This window comes from Rattus rattus, chromosome 3 (genome assembly GCF_011064425.1).
Source record: "Rattus rattus isolate New Zealand chromosome 3, Rrattus_CSIRO_v1, whole genome shotgun sequence".
Taxonomy (NCBI): Eukaryota; Metazoa; Chordata; class Mammalia; order Rodentia; family Muridae; genus Rattus; species Rattus rattus.
The window spans coordinates 175,093,826-175,115,289 of NC_046156.1; the positions used below are offsets into that span (position 1 = coordinate 175,093,826).

A 21,464-nucleotide genomic window follows, 5' to 3' on the forward strand; every position below is an offset into this window, starting at 1 on the left:
ATATATAAACTAATGTGTATATAACTTCACCTATGTCCATGGAGCAAGCAAAAATCTCATTCATGAATTAATATTACTAATAAGCAAGATATATCTCACTCATGTTTACCTCAGATTCGCTCTCCAGAACACTGATTTGGCTTACTCTTGTTTACTGAAACATCATATACTATGACATTTATTCTTTAATAGATACATCCTTTAAAACGTTTCAGTATGTCCAACTAAAAAAGCGCATCGATCACTGATGTCCAATTCCCAAACATTTTCATCATCCCAAGAAGGAATCACATGCCCCTTGCAATCAACAGCCATTATTCTCAGCCCCTTCTTGAAAATCTGTATATGTCTATTGATTTCTCTATTGTGAACATTTTCTACAAAAAAAATAATGTAATAGCTGGCATTTCTGTTGTCCACTTTTATGGTAGAATAACATTTTCATGAGTCGCTAATATGACATTAATCAGTACTTTAGCCCTCTTTATGTCTGAGTAACAGCCCATGAGATGGATACGCCATTTTTCTAATTGATCAGTTTTCACTGATCTCATTCTTCGGCTATTGTAAAAATGCTAAGAACTTTTCTGTGTATAAATGTTTTTAATCCTTTTGGGCTCATAACTGAATGAAAGTGCTGGGACAAACAGTAATTCTAAGTTCAGTGTTTTGAGGCAATGTTGAACTGTTTTCCACATGACTATACAATTTCACATTCCCACCAGCAACATATAAGACCCCGATTTTTCAGTAACCTTGTCAACATTACTGTCCCCATTGATTGATATTTTGAAAGCATATACATATAGAAATTGGCTACTTTTCTATTTCAGAGAAATGTCCATTGAAGAATTTTAATTTTTAGTGGTTTATCTGGGTACAATAATCTTCCAAGGCTGCCACAATAAATACTATAGGGTATGGCTTAACCAACAGGAATTTATTTTCTCGAAGTTCTATTGGCAGGGTGTTGGCAGGGTTGATTTCTCTTGAGGTTTCTCTTGTTGGTTTGACAACTTTACCAATATATTCCCACATGGCCTTTGTGTGTATTTCCATTTGTATGAAAATCTCCACTCATCCCACCCCACCCCATTATAAAAAGATCAGGCACCCTGGAAAGGATCTCATGTTGATATCCTTCCTGTAAACACTTAATCTACAAATATAGTCATATTAAGGACGTTGAGAGTCAACAAATGAACTTGAGAGATATACAATTTCATTTATTGTTGAATTTAGTATATACTTTTAAGAGCAGCCAAGGGAAAGAAAACCATCATTGTTCCGTCTCTAGTCCATGGTGGACTGTAAGACTTAACAGCTACATGGTAAAGACTGTTGTGTTGCTCTGTTCCTTGCTGTAGAACCCTTGCTCAGACTACTTGGTTTTAGATTTCTACGTGAGAAAATTCTGATGGCCTAACTGTCTGGTACAGAGTCCTGTCTTGTCTAGTATGACACAGTGAACAAGAGGGTAAATGCAATCACCGGGTCAAGTTTGAGAAAGAAATGTGATCGCTAAAACTGTTGAAATGCAATGGGCCAGGAGTCTTGGATCATTGGTATTTCCCAAATGGCACACATTTCTCTCCACGGGCTTCCTTGTGGAGACACAACACAAAGGGCCATGGTAAAATCCAGGCACAACAGTATTTACTGTTAGCTATACTTTTTAGCTTTGAATATGAAGTTAGAAAAATTCATGCAATACTAAACACTTATTTTCTATAAACTACCTGAACTAGTCTCAGGACAAAAATTAATGAAATGATCTCTACCATCCCCCTGCATCATACCTTCTGACTACCAGATCCAAGCCTGAGCCTGACTCTGAAGTTTCGATCACATGATTGCTTTCCAGGTCCAGGAGAACAGGAACTAGACAACAAAGCTTTACAGCAAGAGAGACCATCTAGCAACACTGGACATGCAGCTGCCATGGTCCACAGTTGGACCACTTTAGAGCCAAGCAAGTATCACATTGGGTAAAGGAAAAGAGCTCGACCTCTAGTTCTCAAATCAGCATCAACATCTCTGCCATTCATTCACTCATTCACTCACTCAATACTTTGCTGTGGCACTCTCTCCAGTCCTACCATGGAAAAGGGGGACAGAAGAGAACGTGGAACTTACCTGTGTCTTACAACGTGCAGTCACAATGTCAACAATTACGTGAGTACTTTGCTTTCTCCAGAAGCATAAAACAGAATCTAATTCAAATGAGAACAGAATTCCATGCATGGGGAGAGCAGTCAATGACCACTGTGCAGCAGACCAAGGACAAAATGTAGCCACATAGAGGGAGAGAACACTAAGCCATGCCTAAGTTTTTGTTTTTAAGATAGATAGTTTGATATTTAACATTACTAAATTATAAATTTATTAAAGTTAGAGAGGTTTTGTAATATATACATAGAAATCAAAAAATGCTTACTGATTCCAGGAAAAACAAGGAGGAATGCAGGAATGAAAAGATAAGTATGATATACCTCAGTCCACTACACGTAGCAATTATATACATAGTCATTAAACAATGAATATAGACTGAAGCAAATGACAATGGATTACATGGAGACAGGTAGTGAATAAGCATGCCACAAGCTAGACCTATGTACAACAAGAAAAATTAATAATGTCTTACTTATAAACATTAATAAAAAGACAGTAAAACCATAAAAAGTTTGAGAATACCAAGTACACTAGAGATTTTTCCACAGTTGGTAGAAGTGCAAGATTAATATAACTACCTTGAAAATTAAATTGCATAGTAATTTGGGAAACAAAACATACCAAAATATGTCTTAATGCAGGGCAGTATAAGATACAGCAAAACTAAACAGTTCATTGGTCTCCACTGGAGAATGCTAGGGAACCAACACACTGTTTTTCAAATGCTAAACCATAGGAAGACTTGTTTGTGGGAACATGGACAGAACCAAAGATCACTCCATTAAGTGAGGAAGCTAGATTCGGAAAGATAAATGCTGTTCTTATTTCCTTTAATATGTAGGACGGAGAGGGAGAAAGAGAGGGAGAGAAAGAGGGAGAGGGAGAGAGTGAGTGTGGTTTGGGGGTATCTGTGTGCAGAAGGTGTGAAATATAAAATTAGAGGACCATGGGAGGAAGAGATCTGAGGGAGGCCATGTGAGTACAACAGTTCATGGACTGTATATGACAAGAAAACAGAAAGGGGGACTACCTGGGCTGAGGGAAGGAGGAGCAAGGCGGTCCATGAGGAGGAATGAAGAACAAGAACGAAGTACAATGGCATATGTGTGACAGGGTCATAATCATACCAACCATGTTGTGTGCTAACTTCACATTTGAAATTTTAATGAGGAAAAAAAAAAAGAACCAGGTCTTTACTCCTAAATGGCTTCACTAAATAAATTGTTTCCCAGAGAAAGAAAATAGAGTTGATTTAGGGAGTCTGTTCTCAGTTTTTTCTGGGAACAAAAGACAATCAGAATTATTACTGAGATTATGATCTCTAGTGAAATAACGACCTAGATTGGATGGTTAATCTCATCAACTTGATGCTATCTGCAATCACCTGGGACACAGACTTCTGGGGTGTTTGTAGAAGCACCCACTCTAAATGGAGGTGGCACTGCCCCCTAGGCTGTAGTCCTAGACTGAGCAAAGAGGAGAAAGTGAGCTGAGCACCAGAACTCAGCTCTTTCTGCTTCCTGACAACAGATGCGATGTGACCTTAAGCTCCTGCCACCTTGCGTTCCACTCCAAGGTGGACTCCATCTTCAAACGAGAAGCCAAAGCAAGCCCTTCCTTCAGGTTTGTTTGTGAGGTGTTTCACCTCTGCAACAAGGAAAGTACACCAGAAAAGGGCAATCGGTACATGCTGGTATTTAACTACCACCCTCCTCCCTGACTACTGCTCCCACTAAGAAATGAACTGACCAAACCTCTAGATCTAACAACCAATGTATAAGCAAAATGACACCCTCACAGACATTCATGCAAGCAAAACACCAATGCACATAAAGTAACCAAAAAAAAGAACGAAAAGATCAAGGGATTTGTTGCAAGATTGTGTCTCCTAGAAACATTAGACGCTACATTTATAAAGCCCCACCAACATGACTGACCAAACCTAGAACAGGGATGACACCGATGGACATGCCGTACTGGACAGGGGAAAAGCCGCAGGTCTCACTCCTCCATAGGCAAATACAGGCAACTGAGGAAAGCTAGGAGCAGATAACTGTGTATCCAGAGTCAAATGCACTAAAAACACACAAGTAACACATACAATTAACATTATACAGCCTGGACAGACTATATGAAAGAATGTGTGTGTGAAAGTCAGTGAAAGAGCCCACAGATTGAAAGAAAATGGGAAGGGGTATCTGAGAGGGTTAGAGAGAGGAAGGGAAAGGAAGAAATGATGTTGTGTGCTATAATCTCAAAAATCTTTTTAAAGTAGTAGGGGACAGGAATGAGACTTTAAAATAACAAAGGACTGTAAGGCATATCAACGTGGCCATGAAAGGGCTCTTTCAGAACTTTAACAGTATCATTCAATATCACATAATACCTGCACTATAGCTATTTTTAAAACTAAATTTGTAATTAAACATCTCCCAATGAAAAATCCAGGCCTAAGTGACTTCGTGTGAAATTTCTATTAAGTATACAGAAAAATAATTACACCTAGAAATGTTCTGAGAAGAGAGGGTAGAGGTGCTTCTCATCTTAGGGTAATGCAGCATAATTCCTATTTGAAAATGAACACAGACATTAAAAAAAGACTACAAGCCACTATCCCGTTATGAACAGATATAAAATCCTTAATGTGATATTACCAAATTGAATTGAGCAATACTTAAAATGGATAATCCATCATGACTCAGAAAATTTATCCCAGATGTAACTGATTTAACATTTGTAAAATAAATATACTTTATCACAAAAAGACATAATTTACTTTATTTATTTATTTATTTATTTATTTATTTATTTACATATATACTTGCTTATTATTTGAGCTGTCCTGGAAGCCACAATGGTGCCTCTGCTCCCAAGTACTGAGAAGACAAGCCTATGTCAGGTAGAGACAAATTGTTTTTCTATGAGCAGTGCTAGACATCAAAAACTGAACCTCAATTTTTACTATGTATTATATATAAATACATATAAAATGAACTTAACAAACAACAAAACTAGCAACAAAAAGCTAAAACTAAAAATATATAGTAGAAAATATAGAAATTCTTTGTGACTTAGAGGATCTCTCACCACATAAGTACAACTGAAAAAGGAAAAGAAAAATGTATATACTGGACTTCATCAAAGTCTAAAGTGTCTACTTTCTGAATAGTGTTTGAAGAAAACTACGGGAGAGAAAATATTCACAACAGTAACTCATAAGGAATTCTTATCCAGTGTTAGTTATACAACTGAGTAAGGAAATCAAAATTTAAAATGGGGAAATTTGGATCTATACTTCTCCCCAAAAGATAATGCCAAGAACATTCACAAAAAACAGCACCAGGCACTGGGATGCAGGCCAACCGGAAGTGCTGACCGACCCCGGGGCTCAATCCCCAGCATCGTATGAACCCGGTGTGATGGTCCACACCACCTATAATCTCAAAACCTGAAGGGAGGAAAAAAGGGAGATCAGTAGTTCAAGTTCATCGCCACCTACACTGCAAGTTCAAAGCTGGCTTAGCAGAACATGACCCTGTGTCAAAAAGGGAAAAAAGGAAGAAATGAAGCCCCACATCCCCAGAACACAACATCCATGAGCCCGGCTAACCGAGAAAGATGGACAATGCCAAGACCGACAGAGGTGTGAGAAAATGAGCACGGCTCCAGCAACTGCTGAACACAAAGGAAGGGTAACTTTGGAAAACAGTTAGGGAGATTAATAAAGCAAAACAGCAGAATGCCCATCGTGACCAACAGCTAAGCGGTTGTACACTGCTACAAGAGAATACTAAGGAGCAGGAGACATCACTGACACGAGCAACGACACGGATCAACTGAGCATGAAGAACTTCGAACACGCATGAGTACATAGTGTATGTCCTTTTATTTATTTATTTATAGTTCTATAAAAGTAACGTCTAACGTACAGCCACAGGAAGCAGAGAGCGTACCAGGGTGGAGGTGAACCGGAGAGCTTAAAATGTGTGCAGACTTTGGGTGGATATGGAACTCCTCGTGGTGGCAGTGCCGGTGGAGATGTGACAACCCTCAATCGTCACATAAGAAAATACAAAAGTGAGCACAGGATACTGTACCTCGCTGCACATTCCTCCCTTCGCCTTTCTGGCTTCCTACCATTCCAAGCAGTAGACCTTCCGCAAAGGTAGGCAAGTCATCCTGTTGTTCATTTTCAATAAAATTTCCACAACTTAAAAAAAAAGCAAAAATTAGGATTTCTACATTTTGGTTTTTTTTTTCTAAAATTCATGCTTACTTTAAAATATACTCAATCTTTATTAGTATTTAAGGGGGTCCTAAAGGATCCTAAATGAGTCCAAAGCAAATACTAGCATTTAAAGGTGTCCTTGTGGCCTCTGAACTACCTAAGAGAAGACCTGGGGACCACCCAACGACTGCATATAACGGCCAGGTAATACTGAACCTAAGGTTATAACGAGAGACCTCACAGACCTACTGGCAGCTCTGAAGCTCAGGCGTCATCCTCCCCACACCCACCAGCTCTTCACTGCTCCCCTTCACAAAGCAGATAGAAGAGACATGACCAACCCAGAGAACAGGAGAAAGGGACTGACCAGTACATCCTGTCCTTCATCTCCCCAGGAGGTGGGGGGCAGACCAGGATTCCTTGGTTAGTGGACTTTCTAAGAAGCAGGATGAAAGGAATTCATTCCTACCTAACCTGCCTTACCCAACAAAGTCCGTTCACATTGATCAGTCCCCCACCACCCTCCAATACAACACAGTAACACTTACTAAGGAACTGTGTACTAGCCAAAGGGCCAGCACAGCTCCTGCATTCATTCAAATAGTCCTATCAATTCTGCATGTGGCTAGGGGACACAACTTCAGATAAAAAAATCTTCATTTCACTTAAATTGACTTCGTAAAAAGGTAATTTATAAACTGCCATGCTTTATTACTGGGGGTAGAAGTGAGTTTCTCTAGCCTACAATGTACAATCATAAACTCATCTCATCTCAGAAAATGCCATTGCAGCACACACACTGAAGGAAGACGATAATCACGGTTCTTGTGTTAACTCCTAACTCATTTAGACGCATGCCGTGTCATGAAACCCCAGCCTAGAATGTCTGTCACCGAGTGCGGTTTGAAGGGTTTCTGACTGAAGGAAATGTAAGAGCTGATTAATAATTAATTCTCTTAGTGCTGGGAAAGTGAAGTCGGCCTGTGAGTCACCATGCAAAGTATAACCTGCAAACTGACAGAGCTGAGCTGTCCGGCTACAATCATGAAAATACCAGTTTTCCGAGATAACTCCTTTTAACCCCTCATTAGTTTGAGCTAACAGCAATTTAAAATATTTACACGTTTATGCCATCAGCAGCCTGTTTTGTCCAGCTGCACAGATGTGAGTTATGTCTCCCTCATAACTTTCCCATACTGTTAGATATTTAAGATACAATGTTTTATACCCTAGGCACCTGCATCCGAGAGATTAACATGAGTCTCAAGTTTTCCGGCATGGTCTCAATGTGTAATGCTCGAGTAAGTATCTACACCATACAATTTGACGCCAGAACAACACAAATCCATAGTCAATATAATTCTATCACTGATGCTATTGTTTATGATCATTTATTAAACATAATTATTGCTATGAGTATCATTTTCTCCAGATTCATAAAATTTGAGTTTTATTAGAATTAACGTCTTAGTGAACTTTTATATATTGTTGCTCATACCACAGCAAATTAACGGATGTGTGTCTCTTCCTGCATGGAAGGTTCTTTACCTTTTGGGGTCTGGAGAAATGAACCTTTCCTTCTTCTTCATAACTCATTCTCCCTTTGCCCCGTCTCACATCTATTTTGTGTCTTATACCTGGATAGTAGAGGACTAGCATGGCCCACCAATACCAGCCAGTACAGTTGAACAACAGGCTCATCAGTGCGGAGCGGCATGCAGGCCATGTGGGGACTTGGCTCTTCTGAGGTTGAGGCATAGACTCTATGCCAAGAACAATCTCCAACTGACAACCATCTTTCAGTATCACAAGCAGTAACTTCAGATAAAAGACTAACTATAAAGATCTTTTCAAAATTCAGAAGAAGTGAGAAGAAATATTCCTAACTAAGACAAGCTCTTCCTGGAACTAGCTAGCATGTATGAGGAAACGTGCAAAGTGTCTAAAAAAAAGGTACAAATGTAATTTTCAAAATCTAAGAGGAAACTCTCCAAGACACGGATGGAAAACTAGTCACAAATCATATAGCAAACAGACATTTGTATGTAACATATCAAATGTGACATATTCAATTCTCTAGGCATCTAGCTATTCTCTGATAATATCCCTTGTTATTTAACAAAATATTTTTTTAATCATTCTAAAACTCTCTGCTATCCTGGGGCTAATTATCTGAAGATATAATTAGGGGGGTGAATATAATACTTAAGGAAACTGCTGATTCTCTAACTTTGGAAGAAAAACTAGAGAACATTCCATTAAAATACTTTCAAAAATATCATCCTCATAAAAATACAGACAATATTTATATGTCTCAACAGTTTTTGCTAAGATTACATAATACAACAGAGATAATTTTTATCTCTAAAAGAAAATGTTACATCAATCATAACTGCCTGAGTATCAGAGTGAACAGCACCTGACAGTCGCATATGTTTGTACTATAATATATGAAATAAAAACAGTAATTCATAGCAATAGTATTGGTTTGTGACCGTGACTCAGAATTTCTAATAAACTTTTTCTTGAGTTGTTTTATTTTTCGACTGTTTTTGCTTTGTTCTGAGGCAAGGGGCTTGCTATGTTGCCCAGGCTGGCCTTGAACTTACAACTCTCCTGCCTTAGCCTCTTCAGTGCTGGGATTATAGGCATTAGCTACCACACCACGCACTGAACTCTTCCTTACCGTATCCACCTCATACTTGTGGGATTATACATTAATCCATTCCCGCTCCTTGCTTGTCAGTCACATACTGACACTTTAATAACTTTGTCTTTTTACTTTTAAAGAGATTTGATACTGATTTGAACTTGTAACTATTTTTTTCATTTCACTGAATAGTTCCCCAAAAAGCTATTTAGAAAGATGTTTTTAAATTGTGCACTATAAAGTTGCAAGCAAGAGGTATTAGTCAGCTCTGGTAGATCATACTTGTATCCCCAGCAGTCTAGATGCTGAGTCAGGAAGATAACCTTGAGCTAAAGATAACCATGGGCTAAAAGTAAGAACTTGTCACTAAAAAACAAAAGCCAAAAAGGGAAAAAAGGTTTTCAAGGTTCTTCATACTTTCAAAAATAAGAACAAAAGGTATGAGGATCTAGCTCAGTGGTGGGTGCTAATCCAGCGGGCTAGTTTAGGTTAACCTCCCCACTAAAAGAAAAAGGAAAAGAAACTCTTTTTTGATCAGGATAATGCAGGAGTAGACTTTACTGACAGATAATCTGCAAATGCCATCCATCTTTACAAAGGACTGACTTATGGTAAAGATGACTCCATCTTGAAGAGGAAAGCGAGTCCATCGCTGACACACAGTATCCAGTTACCAAGTACTGAGGGACTTACCACTCCTTAACTTCAGTCAAAATGGAAGCACAAATCAGAACATTAGGACAACAAGAACAAAATCTTCAAAGAAATGTTCAGGACATATACATTTGCATGCATTTTTAGGCAAACTTCAAATATTTCAAATATTCACATATAACATATTCAGTGATAACTTTGAATCCAAATGAATGTCAGAAATATTCATCTTGATGAAAACTTACACCAGTGAAGCAAGAAAAATGGGGGGATGACAGCAGCAGATTCACAGGAGGGGAAGAAGCCGCACACTTCCTCTATCACAAAGCAGTCTCCATGTGGGCACTGCAGTAATGGCCTGTCTAGTTACACTATTCAAGAACATCCTTTCCAAACTGCGGCTTTAAGGAAACTCCCATACGGTCAAGTCAAATGCTTCTCATCAAAACACATTTCACCTAAGATGCTAACCTTAAGTATATAACACAGTCCACTCACTGAGAATAATTCCACAACTTGATTCTGGTATGTTTCATCTAAAAAACTCATTTTAAAACAGGATCGTTTTTCCCTTTTCCTCCAGAGTACATATGCCTATGTCATTCATCTAAGCATTAAGTAGCAACCAAAAAAAAAACAAAGAAAGAAAAGGTTCAAACACCTTTTCATTGTGTATGGCTTCATCGGGCTTTGATAAAGACAGAGCCATCTGGGGCGGAAGAGCCCTCTTCCTTCTCGTTTACTATCTCCACTGTCCCAGAAGCTGACACAATAACCATTGTTTTATTTGCAGACGCTGACTTCTGTTTTTCCGCCACAGCGGCACAAACAGCAACAATCTCATCGCTCTCAAAGTCATAGTCAGGGATCGCCCCTGGTGAGAGGTCTGGTCCTTCCGGTGGAATTTCCTTTTTTTCAATCCTCTGTGCTACCTTCTGCTGTTCCTGGAGCTTTCTCGCCCAAGAAAGGTCTTCCTTCCATATTTCAGGGTTCATTGGATATATGTGCAGGGCTACTTGAAAACTTCGAATTGCCTGGGAGAAGAGATTTTTTCATTTGGGTTATTTCTAAAAACCAACAAGTTAGGTAGAATTATATACCTTCAAGTAAGTATGGTTATATATGTGTACGTACACACACACAAATATAATTTTTACAATTAATCTTTTTAAAAAGACAGGCTGTCATAATAACTAGATAATTATGGTACAGAAAACACATACAAGTGTAAGGGAAAAGACAAACAAAATGCTGGTGTTTAAAAGCCCCTAAATCGAGGGCACTGCTACAAGGGTTTGAGCTTCTTTTTTTTTTTTTTTTGGTTCTTTTTTTCGGAGCTAGGGACCGAACCCAGGGCCTTGCGCTTCCTAGGTAAGCGCTCTACCACTGAGCTAAATCCCCAGCCCCAGGTTTGAGCGTCTTAAAAGCATCATTAACTATGGCCACATGAGATTTATCCCTCGGATGCTAATCACACAGTTCAGTATGGGACAACTAGTATAATATACCACATAATAAAAGATAAAAAAACATACAGTTTGTACCAATATATGAAGAAATGCCATTTGACAAAATTCAGTATCTCTTTAATGATTAAAATGGTAATGATATCTAAGAACAGAGAGAAGTAAAAGCCATACACAGAACACCCAAATCCAACACCACACTCACCAGTGAAAGACTTTCCAGCAAGATCAAGAATGAGTCCAGCTCTTCCTAGCTCTTTTTTTTTCTTTTTACTTTTAGAGACTATAATATAATCACATCATCTCTCTCTTCCCTGGAAATGCTCTCATATGCACCTCCCTGTTCACTTTCAAGTTCAAGGTCTCTTTTTTCATTAATTGATATTACATGTACATATGTATGCATTTATTCCTAAATGTAACCTGCTCAGTCTATATAATGTTACTTTTATGTTTGTTTTCAGGGATGACCTTTTAGCATTAGACAACCATTTCTTCCCATTTCTACTCATGACTAAACTCTAAGTCCTAGCCAGAGAATTAGGAAAGAAAAATAGATAGATCATTCAAAACTGGGGTGTGGGGAGTAAAACTGTTCCTGTTTGCTGATGATACAATCTTACAGACTCTACCCTGCACAAAACTGAACTCCAAGTGGATCAAAGACCTCAAAGTAAAACCAGATACACTAAATCTAGTAGAACAGAAAGTGGAGAATAGCCTTGGCCTCACTGGTACAGGAGTCAACTTCTTGAACAGAACACCAATGGCTCGGGCTCCAAGATCAAGGATTGATGAACAAGACCTCCTGAAACTGATAAGCTTCTGGAAGGCAAAGAACACTGTCATTAGGACAAAACAGCAGCCCACAGATTAAGAAAAGATCTTCACCAACCCTGACAATAGACAACCCTGACAATAGTTCAACCTGACCTAGAACTAATAATCCAAAATTTATAAAGCACTCAGAAAGTTAGACACCAACAGCCCAAATAACCCAATTTAAAAATGGAGGAGAGCTAAACAGAGTTCTGAATGGAGAAATCTTGACTGGCTGAGAAACAAAGAAATATTGAAAGTCCTTAGTCATGGGGGAAATGCAAATCAAAATGACTCTGATATTCAATCTTACCTCTATCAGAACGGTTAAAATAAAAACTCAAGTGCCAGCACGTGCTGGTGAGAGAGTGGAGCAAGGTGAACACTCCTCCACTTCTGCTGGAAGTTCAAACTTGTCCAGCCACTTTGGAAATCAATTTGGCCGTTTCTCCAAACACTGGGAATAGTTCTACCTCAAGACCCAGCTAAACCACTCCTGGACATATACCCAAAAGATGTCCCACCATACCACAAGGACACTTGCTCAACTCTGTTCACACAGCTTTATTCAAAATAGTCAGAAACTGGAAACAACCTAGATGTTCCCCAACTGAAGAATGGATAAAGAAAATGTGGTACATCTACACAATGGAATACTATTCAGCTATTAAAAATAAATACATCATGAATTTTGCAGGCAAATGGGTGAAACTTGAGTATATCATCTTGAGTGAGGTAACCTAAATCCAAAAGGGCATACATAGTACAGGCTCACTCATCAGTGGGTATTAGCCATAAAATACAGGATACTCACGCCACATCCCACAGACCCAAAGAAGCTAAACAAGGAAGGCACAAACAAGGATACTTGAATCCCACTTAGAAAGAAGAATAAAATAGTCATAGGAGTCAGAGGGAGGGAGAGAACTGGTTGGAAATGGGGGAGAAGTTAGGTTCAGGACCAGGTGCAGAGAGAGGTGGGGGAGATAGCCAGACGGCCATGAGAATGAATGGAAATCTGCAGCTGGTGGGAAGTTGGGGGTAAGTATATTGAGGATATACCAGAGACCTGGGATAGGGAAGGTTCCCAAGAATCAATGAGGCATGACCTTAGCTGAGATTCACAGTAGTGGGAATATGAAACCTAAAGAGGCCACCTCCTGTAACCAGCCAAGAATCCAAGTGGAGCAATAGGGACACCAACCCAATCTACAAAACTTTCGACCCAAAATTTACCCTGTCTACAAGAAATTCAGGCACAGGGGATAGAGCAGAGACTGAGGAAAATAGCCAACCAATAACTGGCCCAACTTGAGATCCATCCCATGGGCAAACACCAATACCTGTGACCTGATCCTAGGCCTCCCTACACATATGTAACAGATGTACAGCTTGGTCTTCATGGGGGTCATGAACAACTAGAGTGGGGGCTATCCCTAAAGCTGTTACACATCTGTACTGGCTGGTTTCGTGTGTCAACTTGACACAAGCTGGAATTATTACAAAGAAAGGAGCCTTAGTTGAGGAAATGCCTCGATGAGACCCAATTGTAAGGCATTTTCTCAACTAGTGATCAGGGGGGTAAGGCTCAACCCATTGTAGGTGGTGTGGTCCCTGGGCTGGTAGTCCCGGGTTCTATAAGAAAGCAAGCTGAGCAAGCCAGGGGAAGCAAGCCAGTAAGTAACATCCGTCCATGGCCTCTGCATCAGCTCCTGCTTCCTGCCCTATGTGAGTTCCAGTCCTGACTTCCTTTTGTGATGAACAGCAATGTGACTGTGTAAGCTGAATAAACCCTTTCCTCTGCAACTTGCTTCTTGATCATGATGTTTGTGCAGGAATAGAAACCCTGACTAAGACAACGTCTGTGGAATCTGTTCCCTTAACCCAGCTGTCTTGTTTGGCGTTAGTGGGAGAAGAGCCTAGTCCTGCAGAGACTTGATGTGGCAGTGTGAGGAGATACCCGGGGAGGGCCTCCACTCTCTCACCTGGGAGAGGGACTGTAGCAGGGGGGGAACCGGGAGGGGGATAGAGTTCAGGGTATAAAGTGAATAGAATAAAATAATAAAAATAGTTACTGTTCACAAAACAGTAGTACAGTGATGCAAAGAAATACCAAATTATGCAAATGAAACACCTATTACAAAAATTGTCACAGTATTAAAACCACTAAGTAAAATGAGACTGGGGAAAATAGGGAAAACATCAGGAATTGAGACTTTTAGGCAGTGTGTATAACAAACAGCCACCAAGAAAATCAAAAGGTGACAATGACCTATGCCACAGTTAGCAAGGCAGACCCAAGCTAATTTCAGCACTGGAGGCTAAGGGCCACAAGAGTGAGCAGAACCGATGTTCATGAACAACTACTACTCGTTTCCCTGCTCTCCTTTCCCTTCCAACTTCTCCAGGAAATCGTAAATATTTTTCAGTGATCCAATTCTTTGTTGTTGTCGTTGTTGACCCACTTTCCTCCATGTTCTTACTTTCTCAATCCTGTCACCCTAAACTAGAGTTCTCCTAACCAGCCTTTCCTCCTCTGCATTGCTAGTCCTGTTTGCTCAGTCTGGATGGATGCATTCCATGCAAGTCTTTCCTAGAAAGCAGGAAGACGCACTGATGTGAAGGGGAACGGGGGAAAGGATGGAGGGAGAAGAAGGTGGGGAAGACAGCACTAAAGATATGTGAAGGATGTCCTCAAGGGCCATTCTATTTCATGAACCTACAATTACAGACAATGCGGGCTGGAGAGACGGCTCACAGGTTAAGATCACTGACTGCTCTTCCTGGGTCCTAAATTCCATTCCCAGCAACCACATGGTGGCTCACAACCATCTGTAATGAGATCTGATGCCCTTTTCTGGTGTGTCTGAAGACAACCACAGTGTACTTATATATAACAAATAAATGTCTTTAAAAAGAATTACAGACAATGCATATTCGTGTCTCTGTACACATGTGCATACATGGCTTAAATACCATTATGCCACTCGGACTAATAATGTTCCCCTCAAGAGCCATAGACTAAGAAAAACTCCAGTACCAGGCATGAGAAACTCATGGTGTTGGTCAGAGTAGTCCAAGAGACTCCCAGAACATTATAGGGTATTGCTATTGCTTTTGGTTGCCTCTCAGAGGTGGAACATTAACTCCCTATTGCTGAAGAAATCATAAACTTCAGAGAGAAGACTCAGAAGAGCTGAGCTAGATCTGACCCAAAAGTCCCCTCCTGAGGATGAGCTTCACAGCACTGGAGGGGAGTATGTAAACTACCAGTGGACGGGAAGCAACCAAAAGTCCTATTTGCTGTGATGCCTCGGAAGCACTACAACCATTAGCATGGCCAAATATTCCTATGGTTACAATAATGATATTCGTATCTTGGTGGTAACTAATGGTGATCTCATAGGATTTATTGCCTGCTCAATGATGCTTGGTACCGGAAACCTAGCCAACTTCCTGAGGCTACTGAGGTCACTGGTCTCAGAGGAAACCTTGTCCTGCCACTTTAACAAGTCAGCACAATTATAACTGCACTGTAGATACTTATCCTTATACCCACAAGTAAGTGTAGCTCTCACCACTCATTAAAGAAACTCCTCTTTGCAACAGATGGAAACCACTACAGAAAACCACAAGCAGCCACAATACATGAACAACTGATCAGCAGGCGCCCAGCCTCAATTCAAATCCACAACTCGACTTCTGAATCTCAGGCCCAGGGGCCATCAAGGAAGAGGGGGACAAAAGACTAAGAACCGGAGGACTAGGAAATCTACCTGGAGACTATTTCCCAGAAAGAACAGAACAGCTTCACCCATTAAACCTCAACAATCTGGGTGCCTCAACAAGACCAAGTACACCTCCACCAGACACAGTGATGTGGAAGGGGTAAAGCACACAGGACCCACCACTACCAAAGGAACTACAGACACATAAGGAATCCTGAGAGGAGGAGAAACAGTCATCCAGGGATCAGCATCTTGACTGGCTATCCAACACCAAGTGCTCAGTCCTGAAATCACACCAAGCAATGAACACCAAGCGAATTATATACAAGTAGATTTATATACGTGTAGATTTACATATACTATTTATGTGTGTTTATATGCAGAAACAATATAATAAAAAAAGATCATGAATTTGAGAAAGAGCAAGGGGAAGGACATGGGAATGGTTGGCTTCAAGAAAGAAAAGGGGAAAACAATGTAATTAAACTTTAACTTTAAAATGTCAAACTAGAAAAGGATGAAATACAAATGGCCAATAAACACAAGAATGTTATTCCTCATTAGCTATCAGAGAACATAAACCAAAACTCGGTGAGATTCCATCATGAAAAGCATAGAGGTTTTTAGGAAAAACAAAGTAACTTACTCGACACTGATCTATCATCTGACCCAGCTTTGATCCAGCTACACCACTCTGGGTATTTACTCAAAGGACACCAAGGAGACATGTCACAGAGATTCTTACACATCAATATCTATGCAACACCTCTCCCAACAGCTAAGTAGGGAACAACCCGGGTGTCCAACATCAGAGCAGATGAGGAAAAGGTGGAAGAAGAATGATGTCATACTGTTCTCAGGAAAATGAATGCAACCATAGACAATCATATTAAGTGTATCAAGCTGAGCTCAGAAAGACAAACATCATATACGTTCTCTCATCTAATGTTCCTAGATTGTATACAGTCTCATAAAGTCATCTATGCATATATTAAATGACACAAAAGTAAGTCAGTCTAAGGGAAGAAAGTGCACTCGCAGGGTAGGGTAAGGGAGACACAAGAGGGTAGGGAGAATCCAGGAGAGCAGGGTGAGGCAGTAAACAGTAACATGCACCTGTAAAAATTTTATTTTGAAAATTAAAATATACTTCAATTTGAGTATTATAACAATCTAATTTCCTTACCAGGACTATCTCTCCTAATCCAAGCTGAGCTCGACCTAAAGTTTGCCAAGACTCCCATGAGTGTGGGTTACGCTTGACAGCCATTTCCGCCGCATGTACTGCTGGAAACATTTCATGAAGAGACATCAGGACCTGTGTGCCAACCAGAAGACGTATAAACAAAACCTGCCATAGCGCTTTAAGATAAACCGACAAATCCTGGCTGACGATCACACACAGATGATGATTTTCCTTTACAAAGTGTATTGTAATCTGACACCCAGCATTTCCACGACTTACTCCCTGCTTTACATCCATTACCGGAAAGTCTACACTTTTCTTCACTCCCAAAATAAATGAAAATATAAACCGTCTCTATGTCCATGTGGTCAAAACCAAGATGTACTATGTACATGTACTTTTTAGGGAACACAGGAGTCTTGCTACTAAAACTAGAAAACAACGTTTGTCTACCCAGCACCCCGTCCCAAGCACATATCTACCTGTTGAGAAGATGAGACAGCCTGTAGACCTCAGAACTGAGGTTTTCAAGTCATGGAAACCAGAAAATGTACAGAACTGGAGCTCGGTGCTTCACTTCAACCCATGGAAAACAGCTTACCTCACTTAATCTTTGGGTCCATGAACGTTTTGGAACATTCTTGACACCATTCTTAGGTTCTAAATTAAACTCTTCATATATTTCACTATAAATCTTACCTTAATCTGCACATATTTTATCCGTGAACCTGAAAGCACGCAAGAGAAGGCTTCACAGATCTGCTTTAGTGGACCTACTTTATTTGGATTCTTCGTCTGTGAAAGAACTCGAAGCTGGTAGAGCGGTTACTCTCGTTCCGGAGTATTGTGGGATAACACTTGTTAACACTTGTTAACAGAGATGAAGGCTCGATTGCAATAATTCACTGTTTGCCAAAGATTATACTTAATGCTCTTTTAGAGACTTTGCTATTTTAACTTTGAGTTTCTCTGTGGAGCTCAAGCTGGCCTGGAAGTCCCCATTCTCCTTGTGTTAGTCTAAGTGCTGGGATCACAGGCATGTGCCACCACACCCAGCTGTTTGAGACTTAAATACTTCTTAGATACCTAATTCAGGGGCTCGGAGGCTTTCTGTATAGAATTTTTCCACAAAATATTAGAAGTGTATGTCTAATATGTCAGTTTTACTGGTGGTAACTATGCTGGCCTTCACCACTTCATCTGTACGCTTGTTTTTCATCTGTCTGTATTTACTTTTTGGGCAGATGTGACGTGAGAAGTCCATGTCCACTCATAAGCCTCACTTAAGTTACTGTGCCATTGGTTTTTCGAGGCCTAGGGAGGTTTAAAGGTTTGTCCCTTGGTACTTCTTTTGGGCAACAAGCCCTGGTGGGGATTCCTTCTCTCAAGCAGATTCAGCTACGCACTTACTTCTAAGATTAGCGCATGAAGAAATAACTAGCGTGGGTGGGAACTCTGGAAGGAAACCCTAGTACACTAACTCACTGCATCTTAACATTTGTGCTTCTTTTAAACGATATATCCCAGAAACCCTCAGTGCAAGATCTGGTCTACCAAGAAATCCAGCTTGAGATCAATCACAAAGTTGGATTGGGTTTTTTGTTTTTGATTTGTTTGTTTGTTTTTTATCATCCTGGCTTTTGTAGTTACTTGTTGCTTATTTTGAGACAGGGCCTCATGTAGCCCAGGCTGACCTTGAACTCAGGGTGAGACTAACCTCTGGTCTTCCTGCCTCCACCTCTTGAGAGCTGGGTTTTTGGGCCATGTACCACCAAACTACATTTATAGGGTACAGGGAATCAAACCCAGAGCCTTGTGCCTCATAGACAAGCACTCCGTCTACTGAGCTCCACCATCAGTTCTGATATTAATCACAAAGTTAACATAGTTACATGACTTCCTATAGCAAATGTTCTAATAACCTATTCAAGTAAGCCAAGATTAAACCAGAAAAGGCATTTCTAGCTTTTCTTTAAATGACTAAGTAGAAAGAACCATTATGTAGTCTTTATCAGGTCACAAAAATTATTTTTAAAATGTTAACAAGAATAAACCAAAAGAAAAATCCTGGAAAATAGAAGAAATGAATTTAGTTACTGAAAATGTAACGACTAGTTCTTCCGATGAAGCTGGTCTCCTTCATCTCCTTCTAGGAGCGTCTTCTCTTCAGTCTCAGCGGCAGGAATATCGTGGGTAAGTGGTCCTTCATCTTCAACAATACCTAGACCAAGTCGGAGGACCCTGGAAATCCTGTTGGCATGTGTCTGAAGCCACAAGTACAGTTTCGGGCAGAAGATGACCAGATCCTTCAGCGCTGTGTCATATCCAAGTAACTCACTGTTGAACTGTCTCTTTAAGGCTTGGTCTTTCTGTATTCACTGTCCACTCATGTACTTGGGACAGACATTCTGGAGAAGTTACCAATAAGTTTGATATGACTACCTTTTCCAACTTTATTTCCAAGGGTTCTTTCTATAATTTTACAGAAATTTTGTCTTTTTCTCTCCCTATTTTTTTCCTCTTATTTTCTGGAAGTTCCATGCTCTCCCTCTTGGTGGCTGACACTAAAACCCCCTGCTCAGATTCCCTCAACTGTTGGATATAGTATTCATCAACAGGCTTTACTGTTCGTATCATTCCCCAAAGGCCAAAGTAACCACAAGTTCTTGGTGACGGAGTAGATGTCTTTCTGGCTTTCCTTTACTCTGGTACAGCAGTCCTAGACAACCATCGCATCCCCAGAGCAGATGGAGTTCTACAACAGCTCTGGAAAGTTCTTGCAGTTTTGAGTCTTCAACCATTTCCAAGTTATATTTTTCAAGAACTGCTCATAAAACTTTATCTTCTGCCAGTTTAGTGGACAGTTCTAAGCAATTCTTGACCAAATTCATTTTGATAACATTCAAAATATTGCTTTGTTACAACTTATCATAGGAACTGCTTGGAGGGAGATCTTTGGAATATGCCTCCCCTGTAATGACAATCATATACTCAGGGATTAACTTCTTCAGGTACCCATGATAGAAACAGTAGGCATACAACTTAATGTGATTCTTTTTCCTTTTTCTTTTTTTCCTCTGCTTTCAAAGAGACCAAAACCATGTCTTGGGATAAAAACAAGCAAATGCCCTTCAACAGAAAAGTGCTTCCCTGCCAAGCGTGCTTCCCAACCACTGGCCAAGCACTTGTAGACCTGTCCACATTCATTACTAATATCCTCAGGATTTCTGCCCCAAACAGGATTGGTTTTGCTGAGTGATTTTTGATCGATGTACCTTTCCTTAGTCTTCTTTTTCTTGTCACCATTTGTCTTAGTTAAAGGTTTCTATTGTTGTGAAGAGACACCATGATCACAGCAACTCTTGTAAAGGCAAACATTTAATTGGAGCTAGCTTACATTTCCAAGATTTAGTCCACTGTCACCAAAACAGGAAGCATGACAGGATGCCAGCAAAAATGGTGCTAAAGAGGTAGCTGAGAATTCTACAACTGGATCGATCAGCAGACAGCAGAAAGGGAGTATCACACTGGGCCTGGCTTGAGCACTTGAGACTTCAAAGCCTCCCCCCAGTGACACACTTCCTCCAACAATGCCTACTCCAACGAGGCAACACTTCCTAATAGTGCCACTCCTAGGAGCCCATGGGACCATATTCTTTCAAATCACCACACCATTCTCCTACCCTCCCTCTTCTTCACTCCTACCCTCCTCCTTCTTGTCTTTTTCCTCCTCCTCCTCCTTCTGAATGAACAACTTCTATTTAAGGTTTGTCACCAGACTTTTCTTGTCTTCAGTCTCATTGATCACTGATTTTCTCTACCATACTCCTCTACAAAGGAGTAATAGGTTAGCCAATAAACAGAGACTACTTCTTCTTATTTTTTTTTTATTTTTCCTCCAAGTACTCAGTTTGGTCTTCTTTTGGAGGTACAATAGCCTTTGTTCCAAGGTCCATGGAGTCCCCGTGACAGTCTGCACTGTAAATGATCACTGCGATGAGGATTCCCAGGTATACTGGTCACCATTCTTACTGTGGGTGCTCACAGTCACTTTCTCAGCAACCAAATACACAGTAAAAAACTAACACCAAAGTGGCCAACCTCAGAGATATCTGCATCAGCCTCAAAGCCGCCATGAAGGCTCCAGTCCCAACCTGGCACAGTACCAAAGCTGTTGATCAAGTCATCCCTGGTCATTCTCATTCCAGCATCCACAACAGTCAGAGCTTAATCCTGTGTGCAGAAGTAGAAACGGATACAGAGCCCCTTCCCAAAGTCTTGTTTCTGTTAAGCTCTCACATTTAATTTATCCAAAGCACCTGAAATTTTTGAAATGAGCCCCCTAAAAAGATCTCTTTGAGAAATTATTAATAATCGAGTGACATTAACTGGGCAATTTGTACAGGAAAGCAGTCTCTTCCTCTTCCACTAGTCAGGCTTAGGTCTGGGTCTCCTCAGGCATCTTCGCTGAGTGACTAATACATGTTCAGTAGCAGCTCGGGATGCTGAAGCAATGGACCCATAACACTTTTTAAGTATCTTCGAAAACACAATGAATTTT

At 40.3% G+C, this 21,464-nt stretch overlaps 1 protein-coding gene across 1 annotated transcript in view; it reads right to left on the reverse strand.

The window, feature by feature from the left end:
- Positions 1 to 7,777: 7,777 nt before the first annotated feature.
- Positions 7,778 to 21,464, reverse strand: part of Ttc33 (tetratricopeptide repeat domain 33) — a 37,811-nt gene continuing 24,124 nt past the window's right edge. Inside the window, exons 4-5 of the mRNA XM_032898819.1 lie at positions 16,904 to 17,035; positions 7,778 to 10,738 (exon numbers count right to left, since the gene is read on the reverse strand). Of these exons, the coding sequence (XP_032754710.1) occupies positions 10,385 to 10,738; positions 16,904 to 17,035 (486 nt within the window). The 3' untranslated portion in view covers positions 7,778 to 10,384. The remainder of the gene's footprint in view (positions 10,739 to 16,903; positions 17,036 to 21,464) is intronic.